This window comes from Pygocentrus nattereri, chromosome 25, assembly GCF_015220715.1.
Source record: "Pygocentrus nattereri isolate fPygNat1 chromosome 25, fPygNat1.pri, whole genome shotgun sequence".
Taxonomy (NCBI): Eukaryota; Metazoa; Chordata; class Actinopteri; order Characiformes; family Serrasalmidae; genus Pygocentrus; species Pygocentrus nattereri.
The window spans coordinates 17,191,996-17,210,659 of record NC_051235.1 but is presented as its reverse complement, the minus strand read 5'-3'; the positions used below and the strand labels follow the sequence as shown (position 1 = coordinate 17,210,659).

At 39.7% G+C, this 18,664-nt stretch overlaps 1 protein-coding gene across 4 annotated transcripts in view; it reads left to right on the top strand.

The window, feature by feature from the left end:
• igdcc4 (immunoglobulin superfamily, DCC subclass, member 4) overlaps positions 1-12,753 on the top strand; it is a 113,872-nt gene extending 101,119 nt beyond the window's left edge. For all 4 annotated transcript variants that reach the window (XM_037534573.1, XM_017706212.2, XM_037534574.1 and 1 more), the window contains 2 exons: positions 742-870; positions 4,081-12,753. In XM_037534573.1, coding sequence (XP_037390470.1) covers positions 742-870; positions 4,081-4,608 — 657 coding nt within the window. In that variant the 3' untranslated portion in view covers positions 4,609-12,753. The remainder of the gene's footprint in view (positions 1-741; positions 871-4,080) is intronic.
• Positions 12,754-18,664: the final 5,911 nt, after the last annotated feature.

The window sequence follows — 18,664 nt, the reverse complement described above, 5'->3', positions numbered from 1 at the left end:
GTGGTCAGGTAAAATGCGTAGTGTGATTTCAGCATGATGTAGTCAGCTCAGTCGTTATTCAGTGTACAGTACTGAGTATTACCAATAGGTTTTTCTTGTTTTAGGAGGTCTTTCTGAGGAGATTAAATATAATATTTGCATTAAAAATGGGAAAGTCAAAAGGAAGTGTGAGAAGTGAAAAATTAGGTGATACCAAAGCTGGTGTTGAAAAAACGATTGAAAATTATATACAGAAAATGGACTTCCAACAACTGGGCAAAACCTGGACCAACAGATAACCACCTGTCACCATCAAACAGCACTGAAAGCTTTCATCTTTGAGAGAGAGCAGAAAATCACGTTACACTGGCTTCAAATAAAAAAAAAATCAACAGGTGTCCATCTGTCCATCCTTCCACAGTGGGAAGACAAGCTGTAAGCTCTAAGAAAAACAAATAGACACTGACACAGGACATCGGAAATGTGGTGTAAGGTGTTGTGGACTGAGGAGTCTTTATTTATTACTGGGATCTTGAGAAGCCAAATGCACAACCGACTTCTGAGACAGAAAAGCTTAAAGCAGGTCTCCTGAAAAGAATGGAAGCTGTAATAAAGGCAAAAATACTGAAAAGTGAAAATAGTATTTAGTTGTTGAGGGTTCTATGTAATTTTCTTTTAGGTGTTTCTTGCATTTTTTTCTTGCAAAAGTCTCAGACTTTTGTACGGTACTGTTCTTGATTGAGCCACTTTTTTTGTATCCAGCCGACCTGGAACGGTTCGATCAGCCGGGACTGGACGAACAGGATCACCAGATACAGAGACACGATCACAGAAGACTCTCCTTTTCTCATTAACGGGCCTCGGGGCGTCCCAGCCTCTGAGAACAGCAAGGTGAGAGGGAATGATGTCAACATATGCTTATGATTGTGGACGTGTGAAAATACATTTTCCATGGACACCATGTATTTTTAATCACACAGTAATCTGAAGTGCACATGTGTGTGTGTGTGTGTGTGTGTGTGTGTGTGTGTGTGTGTGTGTGTAAGCATGTACGTGTGGTGGAACACTGGGGGAGGGTTGATTGAGCATGCTGCTTGTGGGCAGTGAACATGTAGAGAAAGTAATTAACATTAAACAGCCAGTGAGAATGACATATAGATAATTAGTATGTGACAGGTTGCAGTGAAGCGCTGCAGCTCATATCCCACTTACCAATGACCACCCGACCACCTACACACACACACACACACACACACACATACAAGGGGACAGCAGGAAGGAGAGAAATGAAATGAAATTAAATGATTTAGCTTTTCATCACACCTATATTGGCCCTGATTTATTTTCCCACTGACACTTATATCTTCGTCCTGCTTCTTAATTTCCCATCATTAGACTTGTAAACACAGTGAGGAGAATGGAGGACAAAGCTGCAATGAGCTTATGTTTTCTCAAAATGAGGCTCAAAACAAACGCAAAAGTGTCATAGCATGACTGCTAGCATGATGGACAGCTCACGCCCATCTTTTGCATGCCCCATTTCCAAGATAGATGACTGTATGTTCTAGTTATTATGCATACATAAACAAAGGTAATGAATGAATAACATTAAGTAGGGAATTGATAGCTGTCATATTGAAGTGCACTGTGCACTGTCCTGTAATAGTGGAAACTGCCATATTTAACCCATGGGGCAGTCATGGGCTGGAGGTTAGGGAACCAGCCTCGTGACCGGAAGGTCACCGGTTCGATCCCCAGAGCCGACAGCACATCAGGTGAGGTGTCCTTGAGCAAGACACCTAACCCCACTGCGGATTGGGCTGCCCACCGCTCTGGGCAAGTATGCTCACTGCCCCCTAGTGTGTGCTCACTAGAGTGTATGTGGTGTTTCACTTCACGGATGGGTTAAATGTGGAGGTGAAAAGGGTCACTTAATCTCTTAATCTTAATGTTCCTGGTGAGCAGTAATCTGTAACACTTTCTATGAATGTCACGTTTATAAGCATCTATAAACACATTTATAACATGTTATAATGCATTCATACGGCCTTGTAAACATGGTTATAAATATTTAGAAAAATGACTTGCACTGAATTACACTTTATAGCCATGTTTATTATATGTTATGAATTATTAATATAACACATTATAAATCGTGTTTATAACATGTTATACTGTCTGTGTCAAAAAAGTCAGTCCCAGCTTGGAGAGCATAAAGTATAGAGAAATACAAAGTTTTTCCAGTATTTTATCTCTCAGTGCTGGTGCTGTTAAGGCTGCATCTTCGGTGCTTCATTTCCTATTATTTAGATGCTCCAAACAGGCTGTCCAACCTAGAATTATTGCTACACTGTGCTTTTCTTAACCAGCGTTGTCACTTTAAATGTTACATTACATCACAGCAAACCAAGTACCCATCAGCCCCCTTCATTGAACCCCCTCTGACCTCACACTAAGCATGAAGTTACTGTAGGCCTGGAGAGGGAGAGGCAAGATAGTAGAGTGATGTCATTGTCATTTATTCCCTCACTGGTTCTAACGTCAAACACTAGAACCCTTCACTCTGTAACACTACACTACAGGACAGTCATTTCTGCTAGCATTCTATTGGATATGCAGTGTTAGGTTAGTGCCAAGCTAACTGTGGTGTACTTTGACTTTCCCACATTGGGTAAAACACTGATGGCAGCACTGGTTTGAAATCTGACATTTGAAGCCTGTCATGTGCTCTACTGTGTATGTTTTAGTGTTTCAGTAAATTTATCAGTAAATACTAATCAGTAAGTAAACTTGAAGCCTCATTCATAACACTGGAGGATTAAAGCTCAGTACATTACTAGAGTGGACAATTGTTATGAACAGTACTTAAAATGTATTATGCTAACAATCCATAATGCATAATAAGCATGGGTATAACGTGTAATGCATTTTTATAAATATTTATAGTCATGTTTATAGTGCTGTATGAATGCATTATAACACGTTATGAATGTGTTTACAGATGCTTACAAAGGTGACATTCATAGAAAGTCTTACCCAGTGATCTTCCTGCCTGTGTGAGAAGCAATTTTTTGTAACACAAAAGCTAAAAAAGAACATTATTTTAATTTTCACTACAAATCTGCTGAACTTAAATGTAAAATAAAATATTGATATTGACAGTCAGGAATCAGAATTATCTGAATCACATTAGTATTAGCAAATATGCTGGCCAAAAGTATACATTGCACCCATATGAGCTTGTTGAACATCCCATTTCCAAACCATGGGTTTAAAATAGACTTGCCCCCTCTATTACAGCTATAACCGCAATTTTCTGGGAAGGCTTTCTGCAAAATTTTGGAGTGTGTCTGTTGGAATCAGTGCCCATTTAGTCAAAAGACCATTTGTCACAGTCAATCCCAAAGGTGTTCACGTTCATCCCAAAGGTGTTCAGGTCATGGCTCTGTGCAGGCCACTGCAGTTCCTCCACACCAAACTCCTCAAACCTTGTCTTTATATGTCCTGGCTTTGTGCACAGGGGCACAATCATGCTGGAATAGGAAAGGGCCTTCTCCAGACTGTTGCTACAAATTTGGAAGCATATAATTGTCTAAAATGTCTTTGTAAGCTGTTGCCTTAATATTATACTTGACTGGAACCAAGGGGCTGAGCCCAAACCCTGAAAAACAGAGCTCTGCCTCCTGAAGGGGTAGCAGTCTCCTGATGTCTGCCAAGCCCAGGTTTATCCATCAGACTGCCAGAATTATGACATTTGCTTGTAACTACATTATGATTTTTTAGGTTGAACAAATGAACCATTTTTACAGCATAAGATTCCTTTCCTATCCAAAAGTGGTTCTGGATAATGTGTTTACACAGAGCACAGAAGAATTGGATGTTGTCAGCCAGTTCTTGACTTCCACACATCAATAGGTAAAATTAATCTTCAAATACATTTGTCTTTGAACGATTCTTCCTCTTGATGTTGCTTTAGAAACGCCGTGGCACAGGTACAAGTTTATCAGGTACAGGGGGTTTTGGTTTGCAGTCCATAATTGTATACATACAATATGCATCAGTGTGGCAAGCGTTAATCATAACTATTTTTGTGTGTTTCAGAGTGGTCATGAGGAGCATCTGCATTCGCTGGGTTCTAATCAAGTGGAGGCAGAAGTGATAGTGCACTCAGAGCTGTCTGAGGCAGTGAATGGAGTTCAGAGTGACACTGATGTCTCTTTGGGGTCTCCTGGTTGTCTGGGCCTCATTTATGGAGAGGAGGCTCTGCCCCAGGCACCCACAACGAACCCTGCCCCTTCTCCCTCTGCCCCAGAGAACCGGCCTCCGTCTCCTCCCATTTCCAACCACACTCAAGAGGTACTGTCCAATTACAATGGACCACTGGAGAGTGGTGGGCCTGCCCCGCTGACTGTGGGAGGGGCCAAACTTGAGGGGGTGGGGCTTACCAATGGTTTCCATTCCCCTGAGAGCCTGCAATCTGGGCGGGAAAGCTTAGAGAATGGAGATCACAGACTCTGCTCCAAAAGGAAGGCTCTTTCTCAGCCTGGACTGCCCCCGTCCCCTCCAGCCTTCACCACGTCTGGCCTTGTCCAGTCTACCTCAGGTGCACACAGCTACTTGTGCCCCTAAGTTCAAATGAAGGAAATGAACCATGTTCCCAGGATTCAAGAAAGAAGGCAGAACAATAGGGTGAATTCATGTGAAGGCAGGTGCCTCAATAGCACCCCCTAATGGTGGATGCTTCATTCTTTCCTGTGGGCCAAGTGTCCATCTTTTGTCTGTTGCAACTTTGTTCTATTGTTTTATATGTATATACATACAAAATATTTTTTTAGCTCTAGAACCCATGGGTATGCGTTTTATTGCATATCAGTGGCACTTTTTTTGGAAAGGGGTTTGTGTGCATGGATTGTATGTATTGATTTGATATACATAGTTACATGCACACATGACTTTATATATACACTATATATAAATATTGTAAAGTTGGAGTTTTCTTACTCTGAGTTGGAAGCAGAGGATCTGTCAGTGTAAAGAGCAAGAGTGGAATACACTGCAGAATACTCTAGCATTGCTCCAACCTAATCACTGTCCACTGTGTCTGTAGCATACGGTCAATTGCCACAATAATTTTGCTGAAATCAGTGGAAAAATGGGACTTAACTTGTTTGCCTTTCCTTTTTGTATGCAAGTGGCCTCTGTACTCTGACCCATGATCTGAAAATTCAGTCCTGGTTTTACACCCTGTGAGGTGCACAATGTAAGCTCATTGCTATCAGTGACAGTATTTTTCATTCTTAATTTTAGTTAATGTTTAGTTATCACCATTACTTTTCACACCAAGCTGATAACATCAAGTCTCACATGCTTCTGATATTGTGAAAACACTGAATGCAGATGAATTGGATCAGTTAGACCGCTCAGATTGAGCTCCCCTGTGCAATAAAAGAAGCAACCAGAATAAACGTCAGCAGCCACCAAGAACTCTGAAAAGTCAAATGTTTTCTCCTGTCGAAATTCTGTCTCTGTGTAGGTTAGTGCCCCCTCTGGCAGAAACAAAAAATGACTTTGGTTGTTTTCTAAGTACCGGTAAATTGTCCATGGCAATTGACCTTATGAAACAGATACCACAGATAGAGATTAGCTGGAAGGACTCTGGAGTATTTCTTTAATCTAACAAACTCATCAGAGATCAGTGCCTGAAAAGCAGCTGTAGACTTTCACTGAGAGAGCTCACAACCCTGCCACACTTTACAGCCTCCTGTTGTCTCAGGGTCAACACACACACACACACACAAACACACACACACACACACACACACAGAGTCCTGGATTGCCTTGTGGGGCCAGATGTGATCTTATCATGAGAATACACGTATACAACAACTTGTTAAACTTTTGGTGCTGGGTGAAATAATCTGCAACAAACAAGAGTTTGTAAAACCCAACCCCAGATTTCTCTAGGGCTTGCTCTTTTAATGGCTAGGCTAATTAAGAGAAACAGGCAAAATAAAAGCTAGCTGGTGAAATGCTGTTGTTAGCTGTCCCCATATTGTCCTTGAAGTGGTGCTTATTTTTACAGTATGTAATATGTTCTCTGTTCATATCAACATATCTTCATGCTTAATTGGAGTTTTTCAGGGACTTCTCAGTCATACTAACCTTATTGCATCCATGGGCTAATGACTGGCGTGTTCCCAATCTAAAAGTCCACAAATTGACCTCATGGCATCTGGTTTCAGGTTTTGGGCCAGAATTCTATTGTTAGCAACAAGCTATCCAGCTGACATCACTGATATGACTTTGGCTTTTGAAGCATTTACATTATCAAAACAGTGAACTATATAGTCAGTGTTATAGATTTAAGTTACTACTGCACCCATATGTTGACAGGTTTGAAGCAGTTACTATTTAAAAGTAGAGACATGGTCATTTATTACTGTTGATGGTGCGAGCAGCCTTGTTGATTTAATGGTTTTAAGAACATCATCCTAACTTTCCAAGCAGGAATTACCAGTTAAGGGGACGTTTTCCTTGATTTTTTCTGGTCAGAGGTGGGAAATTCTGAAAAACAATTGTAAGACATTCTTAATTTCTTTGTTTGAAGATTATTTATTTATTTATTTATTTTGAACCCTTTGTTGTTGTTTTTTTGTTTTTTTGTCTGTCATCTAAATTACCATTCTGGAGGTTTGCAGAACTTTTACATAGCCCTTACAGGCTATAGGAATGGATTTAAAAGCCCTTTACCCTTGTGGACTTTCCTGGTAAAGCGCATGCTGTGTTTCTGGAAGTCCGAAGAAGATCAGAGTTTTAGACTGGGCATTGTTGTTCACTGTAATGTTGACGAGCACACTGTTTGGCCCTTAGGTTGAGCTCTGTCTTCATGAGGCATTAGATTGGCTTAGAAGTTTCAGTTCCCTCCCACATTTAGCCCAACATTTTTCAGGGATGTCTCCAGACATTCTTGTTACAAGATCATGCCTGGCTCCACGAGACTAGGCCCTGGACAGATACACCATACTCTAGAAAATTTCTGTTTGATCATACACTGTTAGAGACTTTCTCTCTTTGTCACTATTTACACATTTTTTTCTTTTGTTTCTGTCTGACACACATACATATATATATACACACACACACACACACATCAGTACAAAAACATTCCCTGACAGGCGCATTTCTAACCTCTGTGTATTTATATACATTACTACATAAAATACCAATAAAAATGTGACAAAATGAAGAAACAGAAGGACTGCTGAAAAACAGAAAAATGAAGGAAAGGCACACTGTACTTGTACTTTGGAGCTTTTTTTAAGTATGATTTGATTTGCTGGAGGATGTTTCTCTCCCAGCCACTACCTCATTTCTTTAAAGGATCCTTTTTTTCTTTCGTAATTTAATTGTCATGAATCACTTATTATTCAGAGGGCAACTTTTTGAACCTTGGATAATTCAAACGGTCTCGCAGAAGCCTGACCCCTCCTGTCTTCTGTGCATTTATAGGAAGGCCAGTGGGCAGCAGGAGATGATCTGGTACATCAGTGCACCTCTTTAAGCACTGTTAAACGGAGCTTGTACCCACACGGCAGGCGTTATTCTGAAAAACACCAGCCATCATCTCTTCAGATAAAACAGTTTTGCAATATACTTCTTTAGAGAAGAGATTTGTGGGCAACTCGGTCTTAACTCAGGCCTTTCCGTGGGCGTCCGTAAATGTACCGTGCGATGATGGAGGTACATTTTTTCATCACCTTGTTTGTTTTCTAGATCCTTCCCTCACTCGTCTTTTCTCAGGGAGCTCTGAGCTGGGAAGCTGTGCAGGGAATCTGAGAAGAAAGCAGATCTGTCTGTCAAACTCTAAAATAGCCTTTTGTTTCTTCAGCCATAATTCAGTTTCCTCCCTTCTGCTGACTCATCTGTCGCTGTGTAACTTCAGCGGTACAATGTTCTTTTTCCTTCAGACACAAACACGTCTCTTTTGTATTGCCGCTAAGAGCAGGATTTCTTTCAGTTTCCTTTTTATGCATTTTATACAGTTATTTAAGCATCTCTATTTTCTTTTGATAAAGAAAATCCTAATGTCTTACATGTAAATTGTTTTATCAGAACAGAAATGCTGAACTTCTTGCCAGACATTTGACTCAGAGACGTTTGCCCTTTATGCTGATATTTTGCTAGCTTGTTTGTTATTGAATAGTTATGAATTGCTGATTGTAATGTGTATCAGCAAAATGGGAAAGTTCAGCTCAGCTCTCTGGTAGAGTCAGGTTCCAACACGTTCAACCTGTTGTCTCTCACATTGATCCTGGTACGTAATAACATACCTTCTCAGAAGGGTTAGCTCGGTGCTACAGCTAGGCGAGGTGCTTTTCAGGACGGTCTCTAAAGCATTCCAGTTTTTTCTATTTTCATCAGGGGCCTCTCAGGTTCTTCATAAAGGAAACAAACTGATTGTCTGCGTCACTGGTGTCATGGTGTCCTCACATCGCGTTCAAGCTTAACAGCTCGGCATCTCAAAGTCATGCCACGTCTTAGTAGTTCAGTTTTCTGAAGTGACCAATCAGAAACTTGCCCTTGTTATGTTAATGATGTATTTCCATGTAGATTATTTTCCACATGTAAAGTTTCCTCTTTGGATACAACAAATTACGCTACATGTAGAGATTATGCTGTGTATTTGTTATATAAATTAGCATATCGCTGTTGTTGGAAGAAAACTTTATACCTCCAAATTGGTCATTTTACAGGAGAAGGAAAAAACATGCTTTACTTTTAATGTAAGTCAGTGGAACCAGATGTTTTCCAAAGTCATTTTGAAAATTTCTTTTGGTGAAGTTTACATACAATGTAATAGTACAATGAAACAGGCAGTTTCAAATTATGTCAAAAACTGAAAAACGACAAAAATGCAGATACAAGGTTTTCTTCTGACAGCAGTGATATGCATAGTTGCACCCAAATTAAGCCTAGTTCTGGTCTCAAGAGTTTTTTAGGCCAAGACTAGGCTTAGTCTTGGGTTTGCCCCTGGAATTCAACTGTTTAATGATGTTATTTGCGTTCATTGGCTTCTGTGGCTGTAGTGGTTGGTATAGTGTAGTCGTTAACACCTCTGCCTTCTACACTGTAGACTGGGGTCAATCCCCCACAGGGGGAAGCACCCTACACTACACCAATAAGAGTCCTTGGGCAAGACTCCTAACACCACCTTCACCTACCTGTGTAAAGTGATCAAACTGTAAGCTGCTCTGGATAAGAGCAACTGCCAAATGCCATAAATGTAAATGTTATTCAGAATCGCATTGGCTACATGATCTTTTATTTTCACTTAAACTCAATGATGTTTGAATGTATTCTGATACCTATAGTATGTGTGTGCTTATAACGGCTGATCTCCCAGACACTAATTAAGCCCAGTCTTGGAATATAGAGGTTTATATGTGATTCAGAGCAAAAGTGTAGGCATACACTATCAGTCTGGAAACTCACAACAAACTCACAGTTTATTTAAGGTGGCCTGATAAACGCAATTGATCTATCCACAGATGCATCCTTTGTGAGGTTGGACAAGCTTTACAGAACATTGGGGGAACCTTATTCAAGCTAATGAGAACATTGTGCAGCTTTACAAGATGTGCATGTTTCAAATCTTGATCAAATATGTGTGAACGGTCTCTGTAATAAATCTTTTGGCTTTTATTTGATATGCAATCAGGCAAATGGAAGCACGGTGGCAAATTCATTGTTGTTTCCAGCCTGCCTAGTTTCACTTAGCTAGTCCAGCTCTATAGCACAGCATTTTAAACTGGAAACTCAATGTTATGCAATGTGAAGCCCAACCTAAACTCAAGTGGAACTTTTTTGTCCATGTCCTGTAAAGCATGTCTCACAAAAATAACTACATGAGAAGCCACCAATTCAACTGTGCCAAATTGTAAACCTATAAAATAGCTTCTATGTACTCTGAACTGGGCTTAAAATGCATCTGAGAAATCTCCCTGTTGTATTATTGATACCCTTGTGAGTTTTAGCTCTGTCTGAAACAGCTAAGTCTATGAAAGCAGATCATAGTGTTCATCACAACCACTATGTGAGGTTCATTTCTTGGCCTTTTTTCTTATTTTCTCTGGAAAAAACAAACAATATTTGCATTTCTTTTGCTTAAAAGTTGACATCTTTTTTCAAAGTGTTGATCTTGCCTTTCAAACTTGGATATGCACAGATTTCCAATAATGGCATCTTCTCTCTTTATATAAGACTATTAGTAGAATACCTCATGTGTTACTTGTTAATTTAAATGTAATCATATTCTTAACATGGCACATAAATGTATGTTTATGAAGGGTTAGTTCAGGCTTAGTATCTGATGACTGGGAGCCATGCTTGTAGATACAGATCTTTAAATAAACTTGGAATTGTATTTTTAAAGGTACCCTAAGTAGAACTTTCCATGACAATGGGACAAAATATTGAAGACTACTGCTGGTTGAAGGTTTGGTAACAATTGACAAGAAGTGCGTTTGTATGCTGGGCTGCCTTAAATTAATAGTTCGCCAAAAATCTAATTTAGATAATTGCTGAACAGCAAAAAAAATGTTTGTTTTGCCTGGGCATTTGAATAGATGACTATATGTAACAGTGTCAAAAACTATATAAGCATGTCTATTTCAGGATTGTTAACAACTCTGAGATCTGAGGCAATGCAGAGATTTCAGCAAGTTGCACTGTACTAATTTGTGGTTGTCATTATTTGGTAGCCACACTGCAAACTAATTAAGCAAATTGTACAGCACACATGCTTTCATTGACCACATTTATGGTGAAGGGATAATTGTGTAAATTTGATTTTTCATCTAACTGTGAAAGCCAGCAATGAACCAATTGTACTCAGTGCCGGTCAGTGCCATACAGTACAGTACGGTTACAAACCTGTGGTCGTGCTCTTTGTCATCATTTCCACTGCCAAGTGAACTGTACAGTACCTAGTTACCAGTGCTGAATTTGGTTGCCCATTTGGTCAGGGTACCAGGCTCTTCTGACAGCAGTGATCTGCATAGTTGCACCCAAATTAAGCCTAGTTCTGATCTCGAGTGTTTTTTAGGCCAAGACTGGGCTTAGTCTTATTCTTGCCCCTGTTTAAAGATGCTTGTTTGCATTCATTGGCTTCTGTGGCTGTAGTGGTTGGTATAGTGTAGTGAGTAACACCTCTGCCTTCTGCATTGTACTGGTGTTCAGTCCCCCACAGGGGGAAGCACCCTACACTATACCAATAAGAGTCCTTGGGCAAGACTCCTAGCACTACCTTGACCTACCTGTGTAAAATGATCAAAGTCGCTCTGGATAAGAGCGTCTGTCAAATGCCATAAATGTAAAGGTTAAGAATTGCATTGGCCACATGATCTTTTATTTTCACTTAAACTCAAAGATGTTTGAATGTATTCTGATATCTACTTTGGTCAGGGTACCATGCTGAACCGCAGTGGAACAAGACATGGTGCAGACTAGTTGTAATCCACACAGGATCACCCCTTGTATTTTCACTCACGTCAACCATTACATCTAAAAACCCTTCCAGCCAGGTTTGCTGTCTCACATTTATAACCAAATGCAGAATAAAAGGTAAATCAGAACTGAGAGAACCCCACCTACTTTCATATGTACAATGCAGAACAGGCAGGGTGAGGATATTTCTGGATTTGGGCTAGTAAGCGTACTGTGACGTACTGCTTTATCCAATAGAAAAGCACCTTAAATGTCTGCTAAATTAGGGAACTTTGGCTTTCACATGTGTCTATACAAGATTTGGAATTAAGATAGAAATGGGCAACCTTGGCGAAAAAGCTCTTGATAATGCTTTATTGGAGAAATGTACTGTTGAGAAAGGGTCTCCTGCCAAGTCTTAAGGATACATTTGAAGGTACACGAGTGTGTACTCTCAACATGTGTCTGTTTCTCAGGTGCCCTGCCTTTGCATTGAAACTAGAGGAACTTTTCTGTCCAAACAAGACTTTGAATCGTGACGTTGACTGAGATGACTAAGACAAAGAGAAATGACTAATACTGATGCACAGATTCAGCTTTTAGGTTCAGAAATAAGTGACCCTAAACTGCTGTCGCCCCTGGTGCTTTGTGGTGAACTACCAATGGCTGGTGCCATCACAGTATGTACTTTATTGTTTTTGTTTTTACTATGGACAGTTTCCTAACTGTCCACCCTGGTGTGTTCCATTTGGGTTCAATGGGTGAAAAACCTGCAAAACTGGTGCTCCTGTGTGTTCAAGGCACACCACCTCAGGCCCTGTTTGCCCCTGGCAGCAACCTCTGTCTCGAGTGATCTTATCATAACTGGACAGTGAGATGTATAGCTGTTTATACCTGGCATTTCCGTGTGTCTCGAATGCTTCTCCAGTGACCATGTGATTGGATTTTGTGACTGGGGTATGGGTGCCACACACACATCAGTCTCTTGCTGTATTTCTGGTCTGTCAAAGGAGTCATTTTGATCTGGTGGTCATTTAGGTCCAGCCTAAATTCATTAGATTGGATGGAGCTCGCAAAACTAGCAACGAAAGAACATATTTGTTGGCTGAGCTTGGATAGGGCAGTCAACTCACTGTTTCACCAATGCCAATGTTTTAAAACCAATCAAAAATCAAGTGTTCAGATGATGCTTTGAATGACTTATGGACAGAACTTCCAGCAATGCTAATAACATCGTAATGTAATACAATTGTGGGCATAAATAAAAATGTAAATAATCTTTGTTATTGAGATGCTTGTGTGCTGATGTTTGCAATTTATCTTTCAACAAAAACCTGAATCTGCATGAGAGAAACATATTCAGCCTTTTCATTTTGCTAACACTGAGTGTCAGAGCCACTGCTCTTTTTAAAAGCAGCCCTGCATAGCTCCTACTATTTTCACTATCACCAAGCTAGCAGGGGCAGCTCTGCACTGTCCTGGATTTTTAGGTCAGCTCTAGTTGAAGTATGGACATTTTAAACTTATAACAGGCATACAAGTGTTTTAAGGCCGTTACACGCCATACATGATCTGAAAAAACAAGAAATATTCAGACATCTCTTTTGCATTAAAGCTGTACACACAGCAAAATTAGAAAGTTAAAATATGACACACTATTACTGGTCTATTTTTTTAGTTTTTCCATTTTCAAATTGCACTGAAAAAAAAATGGGCAGAATATCTATGAGAAGGTCCTTTGCTTCTCATGAAAGAAGCAAACTAATGTGCAAAAAATCTCATTTCAGGAGCTACTCTATGCACTTTCTCTACTTTCTCACTCATGGCTCAGATCTCTGTTACTCTGTTTGAGCTGATTTCTAGCACTTGTTAGATACGGCTCCACATAACACGAAGCACAGACGTAAAATGTCTTCAAGGGCAAATAAGACCTCCAGAATGAACAAACTGCCTCCCTTGAGCTACTGTCCATTTTGGAAGAGTGAAAGTAGCGTGAACATGTCCATTGACTTTGTTTGTAGCCCAGTTTGAGCTCCACCTGAGCTGATTTCAGAGATTCTTCTAGGTTTTGTGAAAAAGTGCCGAAGAGAATAATGTCCAAACATTTTGGTGTGCAGAATGCCATCAGTTACCCAGTTATACACGCTCAAATTAATTTACTGTTATCTGAATAATTTGCATGGATAAATTACATTCAATGTGTAAAGGCCTTAAGGCTTAAACTTAGACTGTCTTTTGTTATTGTAGCGTTGACCAGTTACTTTTCTGCTGACCTGCTCAGAATATATCCCATTATCAAGAGAATATAAAGTGTAAGATTCTCTGTTAGCAGCAACCACTGATGTTCACCTGGTAATTTGTCATCTTATGTGCATTTCAGTGACAGTGATGAATGAAGTCATAACCTAGGAAATAAAACAACAGTCATGTCATCTGAAGCTCTGTGCTTACTTAAGAGGTTTATGCTCATAATATCAGATCTTCGAGATGCATTGGACCCCAGTCACATCTGTTCATAGTGCTGTCCACTGACATATATGAATGCCAGAAACTTCAGTGACCTACATTTACAGCCAACACAGTGTGATTCTGGCACTTGTTAGTCTTAGTCAGTTAACTTTGTGGTGTGAGAGAGTGGTGTGCTGGTCCTCATTCTGCAGCCACACTTTGTAGTCTGCTTGATGTTAAGCATGTGTACTTTACAGTGGTGGACAGTAACTAAGTAAATGTAATTCATTGCTGTACTTAAGTAGTTTTTTCGTGTATCTGTACAAAAAAGTCTAATATCTGACTTTTCACTCCACTACATTCTGAGAAATCTGTTGTTTCTTTTGGTTTTTGTGTGTATAAAAATGTAACATGTCAAAACAAAAGAAGTGCAAAGCAAGAACACCAATCAGGTCACAGCGGTCACTTTGTTCTGAGCTTGTTTTGACCTGTTGGTCACAGCGGTCACTTTGTTCTGAGCTTGTTTTGACCTGTTGGTCATACCGACCCAGTGCAGCACACGGTTCAACGTCAGTGCAGCAGTGTAAACATTTGGGAGCACATACGTTACATAAATGATGAACTAACCTAACTTTGTGTAAATAGAGCACAATATAGAAATATGCCCACACATGCAGTCGTGACTGACGTGTTTCGTTTTTTCTGAATTCATACAAACACTTTCATTTTATAGTAAATTAGTTTCAGTTAGTTTATGTTTATGAACAGAGATCAATACAGTAAATACAGTAAAGGAGCTCATCTGTGATCCTGAGTTTAAAGTTTTTATTCAACTTGTAACTAATTTACAAAGTAATATTTACCTGAAACTTTGATTGTAAAAAGTGATTTCAGAGCCACTCGGTTCTCCCTGATGGAAACTGTTTACCTTCAGTGTTTTGTGCTTATGATCATTTTAATAGACGTCAGCATCACTAATTAATGACGTTCTATTAAAAGACTGGTTTACCAAGAGAGACGCTGGAGGATTTTCACCTGAAATGAGTTCACGAAGTGAGTCTTGTTACAAAAATGATAACAGGACATTAATTAATCTTTTAATACTTTTCTTTCGATATTTAAGTACATTTGAAGGTAAATACTTTTGTACTTTTACTCAAGTTGAGGTCTAGAGTAAGGATGTCTTGATGTGTGACAGAAGGATAGCAGCAAGAGTGAAAGGGAAGGTTTACAAGACAGTAGTGTGTCCTGCTATATGATGTATGGTTTGGAGACTGTGGCTCTGTCTAAAGGACAGGAGGCTGAGCTGGAGATGGCGGAGATGAAGATGCTGAGATTTTCGTTGGGAGTGACAAGGCTGGACAAGATCAGAAGTGAGCAGATCAGAGGGACAGTGAAGGTGGAGCAGTTTGGAGATAAAGCCAGAGAGGCCAGGTTGAGAAGGTTTGGACATGTGTTGAGGAGGAATAGTGGATATATTGGTCAAAGAATGTTGGAGATGGAGCTGCCGGGCAGAAGAAGAGGTAGACCTCAGAGAAGGTTTATGGATGTAGTGAAGGTGGACATGGAGATGGTTGGTGTAAAAGTAGAGGAGGCAGTGGATAGGGCAAGATGGAGGCAGATGATCCGCTGTGGCGACCCCTAAAGGGAGCAGCTGAAAGAAGAAGGAGAAGAAGAAGATCTCTACTTTAACTCAAGTACATGATTTGTGTACTTCGTCCACCTCTGGAACTTTATAACAAGAAGATAAATACTAATCTGTTGCCACCTCAGGTTACTAAAAAATAACGTTACTCATTGGAATTAATGCAGCAGGAAAATATGATGTCAGGTTCAGTTTGGACATACAGGCTGAAGATTGAGATGTGTTTTTGGTGTTTTTGTTTTTATTGTTTAGTTTTGTTTTAATTTCTTCCCCTCCATATTACCGGTTCTCTGTTGTGAACTAAGCAGTAGCTCATGAGCGCAGTCACCCCTCAGTTGACTGTGTGAACATAAATAAAAACCTTAATAAAGAAATGAAGTTGAGTCAGCAGAACAAAGCCACACGGTGTTTCTTTACAGATTTAGGACCATACAGGACCATAATTTTATCCAAACCAGTTTGAGCTGCATTCAGGATCTGCTGGATGATCTTGTCTGCTGAAATGGTCACGTTCAGTGGTTACAGTGCATTACGTTAGGTAACATTAGTAAGAATAAGAATTTTAGTAAAAGAAAAGTAAAAGTAAAACATCTGAAATCATACATCACCAAACAGCTTTTAAGCATTCCCTAACAAAATCTCACCCCTCCTATTCCTGGAGCTTATCGGCTCCACTTTTAAGAAAATTGATAAAAACAGCTTGTTTTATATACATCGTCAGATATGCCACATAGGACACAGAACAAGCTGCCTCAAATTTAACTGTAAACATGAACCAATTTTAGTTCATTTTAGTCCAAATGTCAGTGTGATTGGTAGACCAGTTTACTCCTACATCTCACACACACACACACACACACATACTTTCTAAGTCACTTATACTCTCTCTGTGTGTGTATATGCATATATAATGTGTGTGTGTGTGTGTGTGTGTGTGTGTGTGTGTGTGTGTGTGTGCAGTAAACCACACTATCTCAGATCAGGTTAGGGAACCAGCCTTGTGACCGGAAGGTGCCAGTTTGATCCCCTGAGCAGACAGTATGTGACTGAGGTGCCCTTGAGCAAGGCCCCTAACCTCCAACTGCAGATAGGGCTGACCACTTTGGTGGAGGAGGGATAATGGTCTGGGGCTGTTTTTCAGGGTATTGTTGAAGCTACATGCACTTTAAACATTTTTTTTGTATTGTTCCGACACCAGTGATATGTAAAATCATCTGATCATGTCACTTTTTTCCACATCTCTGTGGCACTGAACTCTCAAATGTGCATTCATCTTTAAATAACATTCTCATTCTCAGTCACATAAGAAACAGCTGCTCTTCTGTTCTTCTGTTTTTCCTTACATATCACATTAACACGCACACATCACTGTCATTGAATGTGCACTTTCACCCACAGTTTCTAGCCTTGTTAAATGACATCTTTCTCATACATCTAAATGCAGATGTCACTTTAGTTACTGTTTCTGTTGAAACACTAGCCTTTGTGACTGAGACTCCTGCCAGCTGTGCCCCAAAAATGAACCGTCTTTCAAAGCCACTTATATCTTCTCATCTTGATCTAAAATCAAGGTCAACTGGTCCTGCTCAGCATTTTAATATAGGCCACAAAGCATGTTAGAACTGTTTAATTGTGTCATGTATAAAAGCATCTGCACTCATTATGCCCCCCATGTATTCTTTTTTCCTTTCATTTGTCACCCAACTAGTCCCTCAACTAGTCATCCAGATTTACAACTGTTTTACATTCAACATTACACATAAAACTGAGACGGCACTTCTAGATTCACTGGTCATTTTGCATAACAAATAACATGGCTGGACATTGGCTTATGGAGTAATTTTTCATTTTTTTCATTTATAAATCAATATTTGAGTGTTTATAAACAGCTTATGCCATTAATCGCAAGATCCCATAAGCTGAAGTAAATGAAACTGTATTGACCTGAGGGTTTTATGTTTCAACTCATGTATTTAAGCAAAGTAGCAATGTCATTTTCTTCTTATAACATCCTATGTCATCTTGTGGTTTCTAGCATAAGCTGATAATAAATTCTCAAATATTGCATCATAAATGTTACTCACTGCTTATGCACATATTATGTATTCCCTATGTAGGCAGCCTTCAAATAAAGTGTTACCTACTTTTTTGTAGTTGGTTGAAATTCCCCTTCAACATCCATCCATTCCAATTTTAACAAAATGCTCTGCCCTGGACACGCTTTGGGAATATATCTATGGAAAACTGAAGCTTCGGAAAATAATATAGCTCATACAAATCCACACCATCCTTTAGTGCCATGCCACTGATTACCTGAAACCTATAGCTGATATGCTAAAGGTTTACAACAGACAGCATTATTATTTTTTTTGCGAAGCGTACAAGACACTTCTGATGATTTAAATACATTTATAAGAACTGCACACTTGCTTGAATGCAGAGTGCTGTTAAGTGTGGTAGAGCCATTGGGCCACAGAGAGAATAGCATGTTAATCAGATTCAAATTAGAACCACAGGGACTGTAAGACTACAATGTACCTGTCTGTTTGATAAAGGCACAGGTCATTCAACTAGTGCTTTTAACAATAGCTTTCATTAGCCTTTAGACCGTTTAGGATTGCTCAATACAGCTGGCACTTGTGCAAACGAGGCAAGGTTTTTTTCACTGAGGCTCTGCTTCTGCTGTCCACAGGTTTAATCATTTAAAGCAGTACCCTGTATATAACTACATATTCAGGGATCCCTATAGCAAAGCACCAACCATGCAAAGAACCATTTATGCATTTTTTCAGAGCTACAGAAGGTACAGTGTTTTTCCTTACAAGCAACGGGTTCTGTGTAGAACCAAAAAGAACTCTTTGACTTGTAACTGTAGTACAACTGTTTTGTTTGTTTGGTATATGCAACCATTTTAAAAGGTTCTTTATAGAACCATTTACAACAGACTTCCCAGTGTCAGAAACCATGCAAACCACTAATTATGCCTTCTGATGGTTCTTCAACTGTAGAACAGAACCACTGCTTTTAGGAGAGAACCGTCGTAGAACCATGTGTGTCAACAAAGTAAACTGCTAATGGCTAAATTATCCAGCTGTGCTTATTACAGAA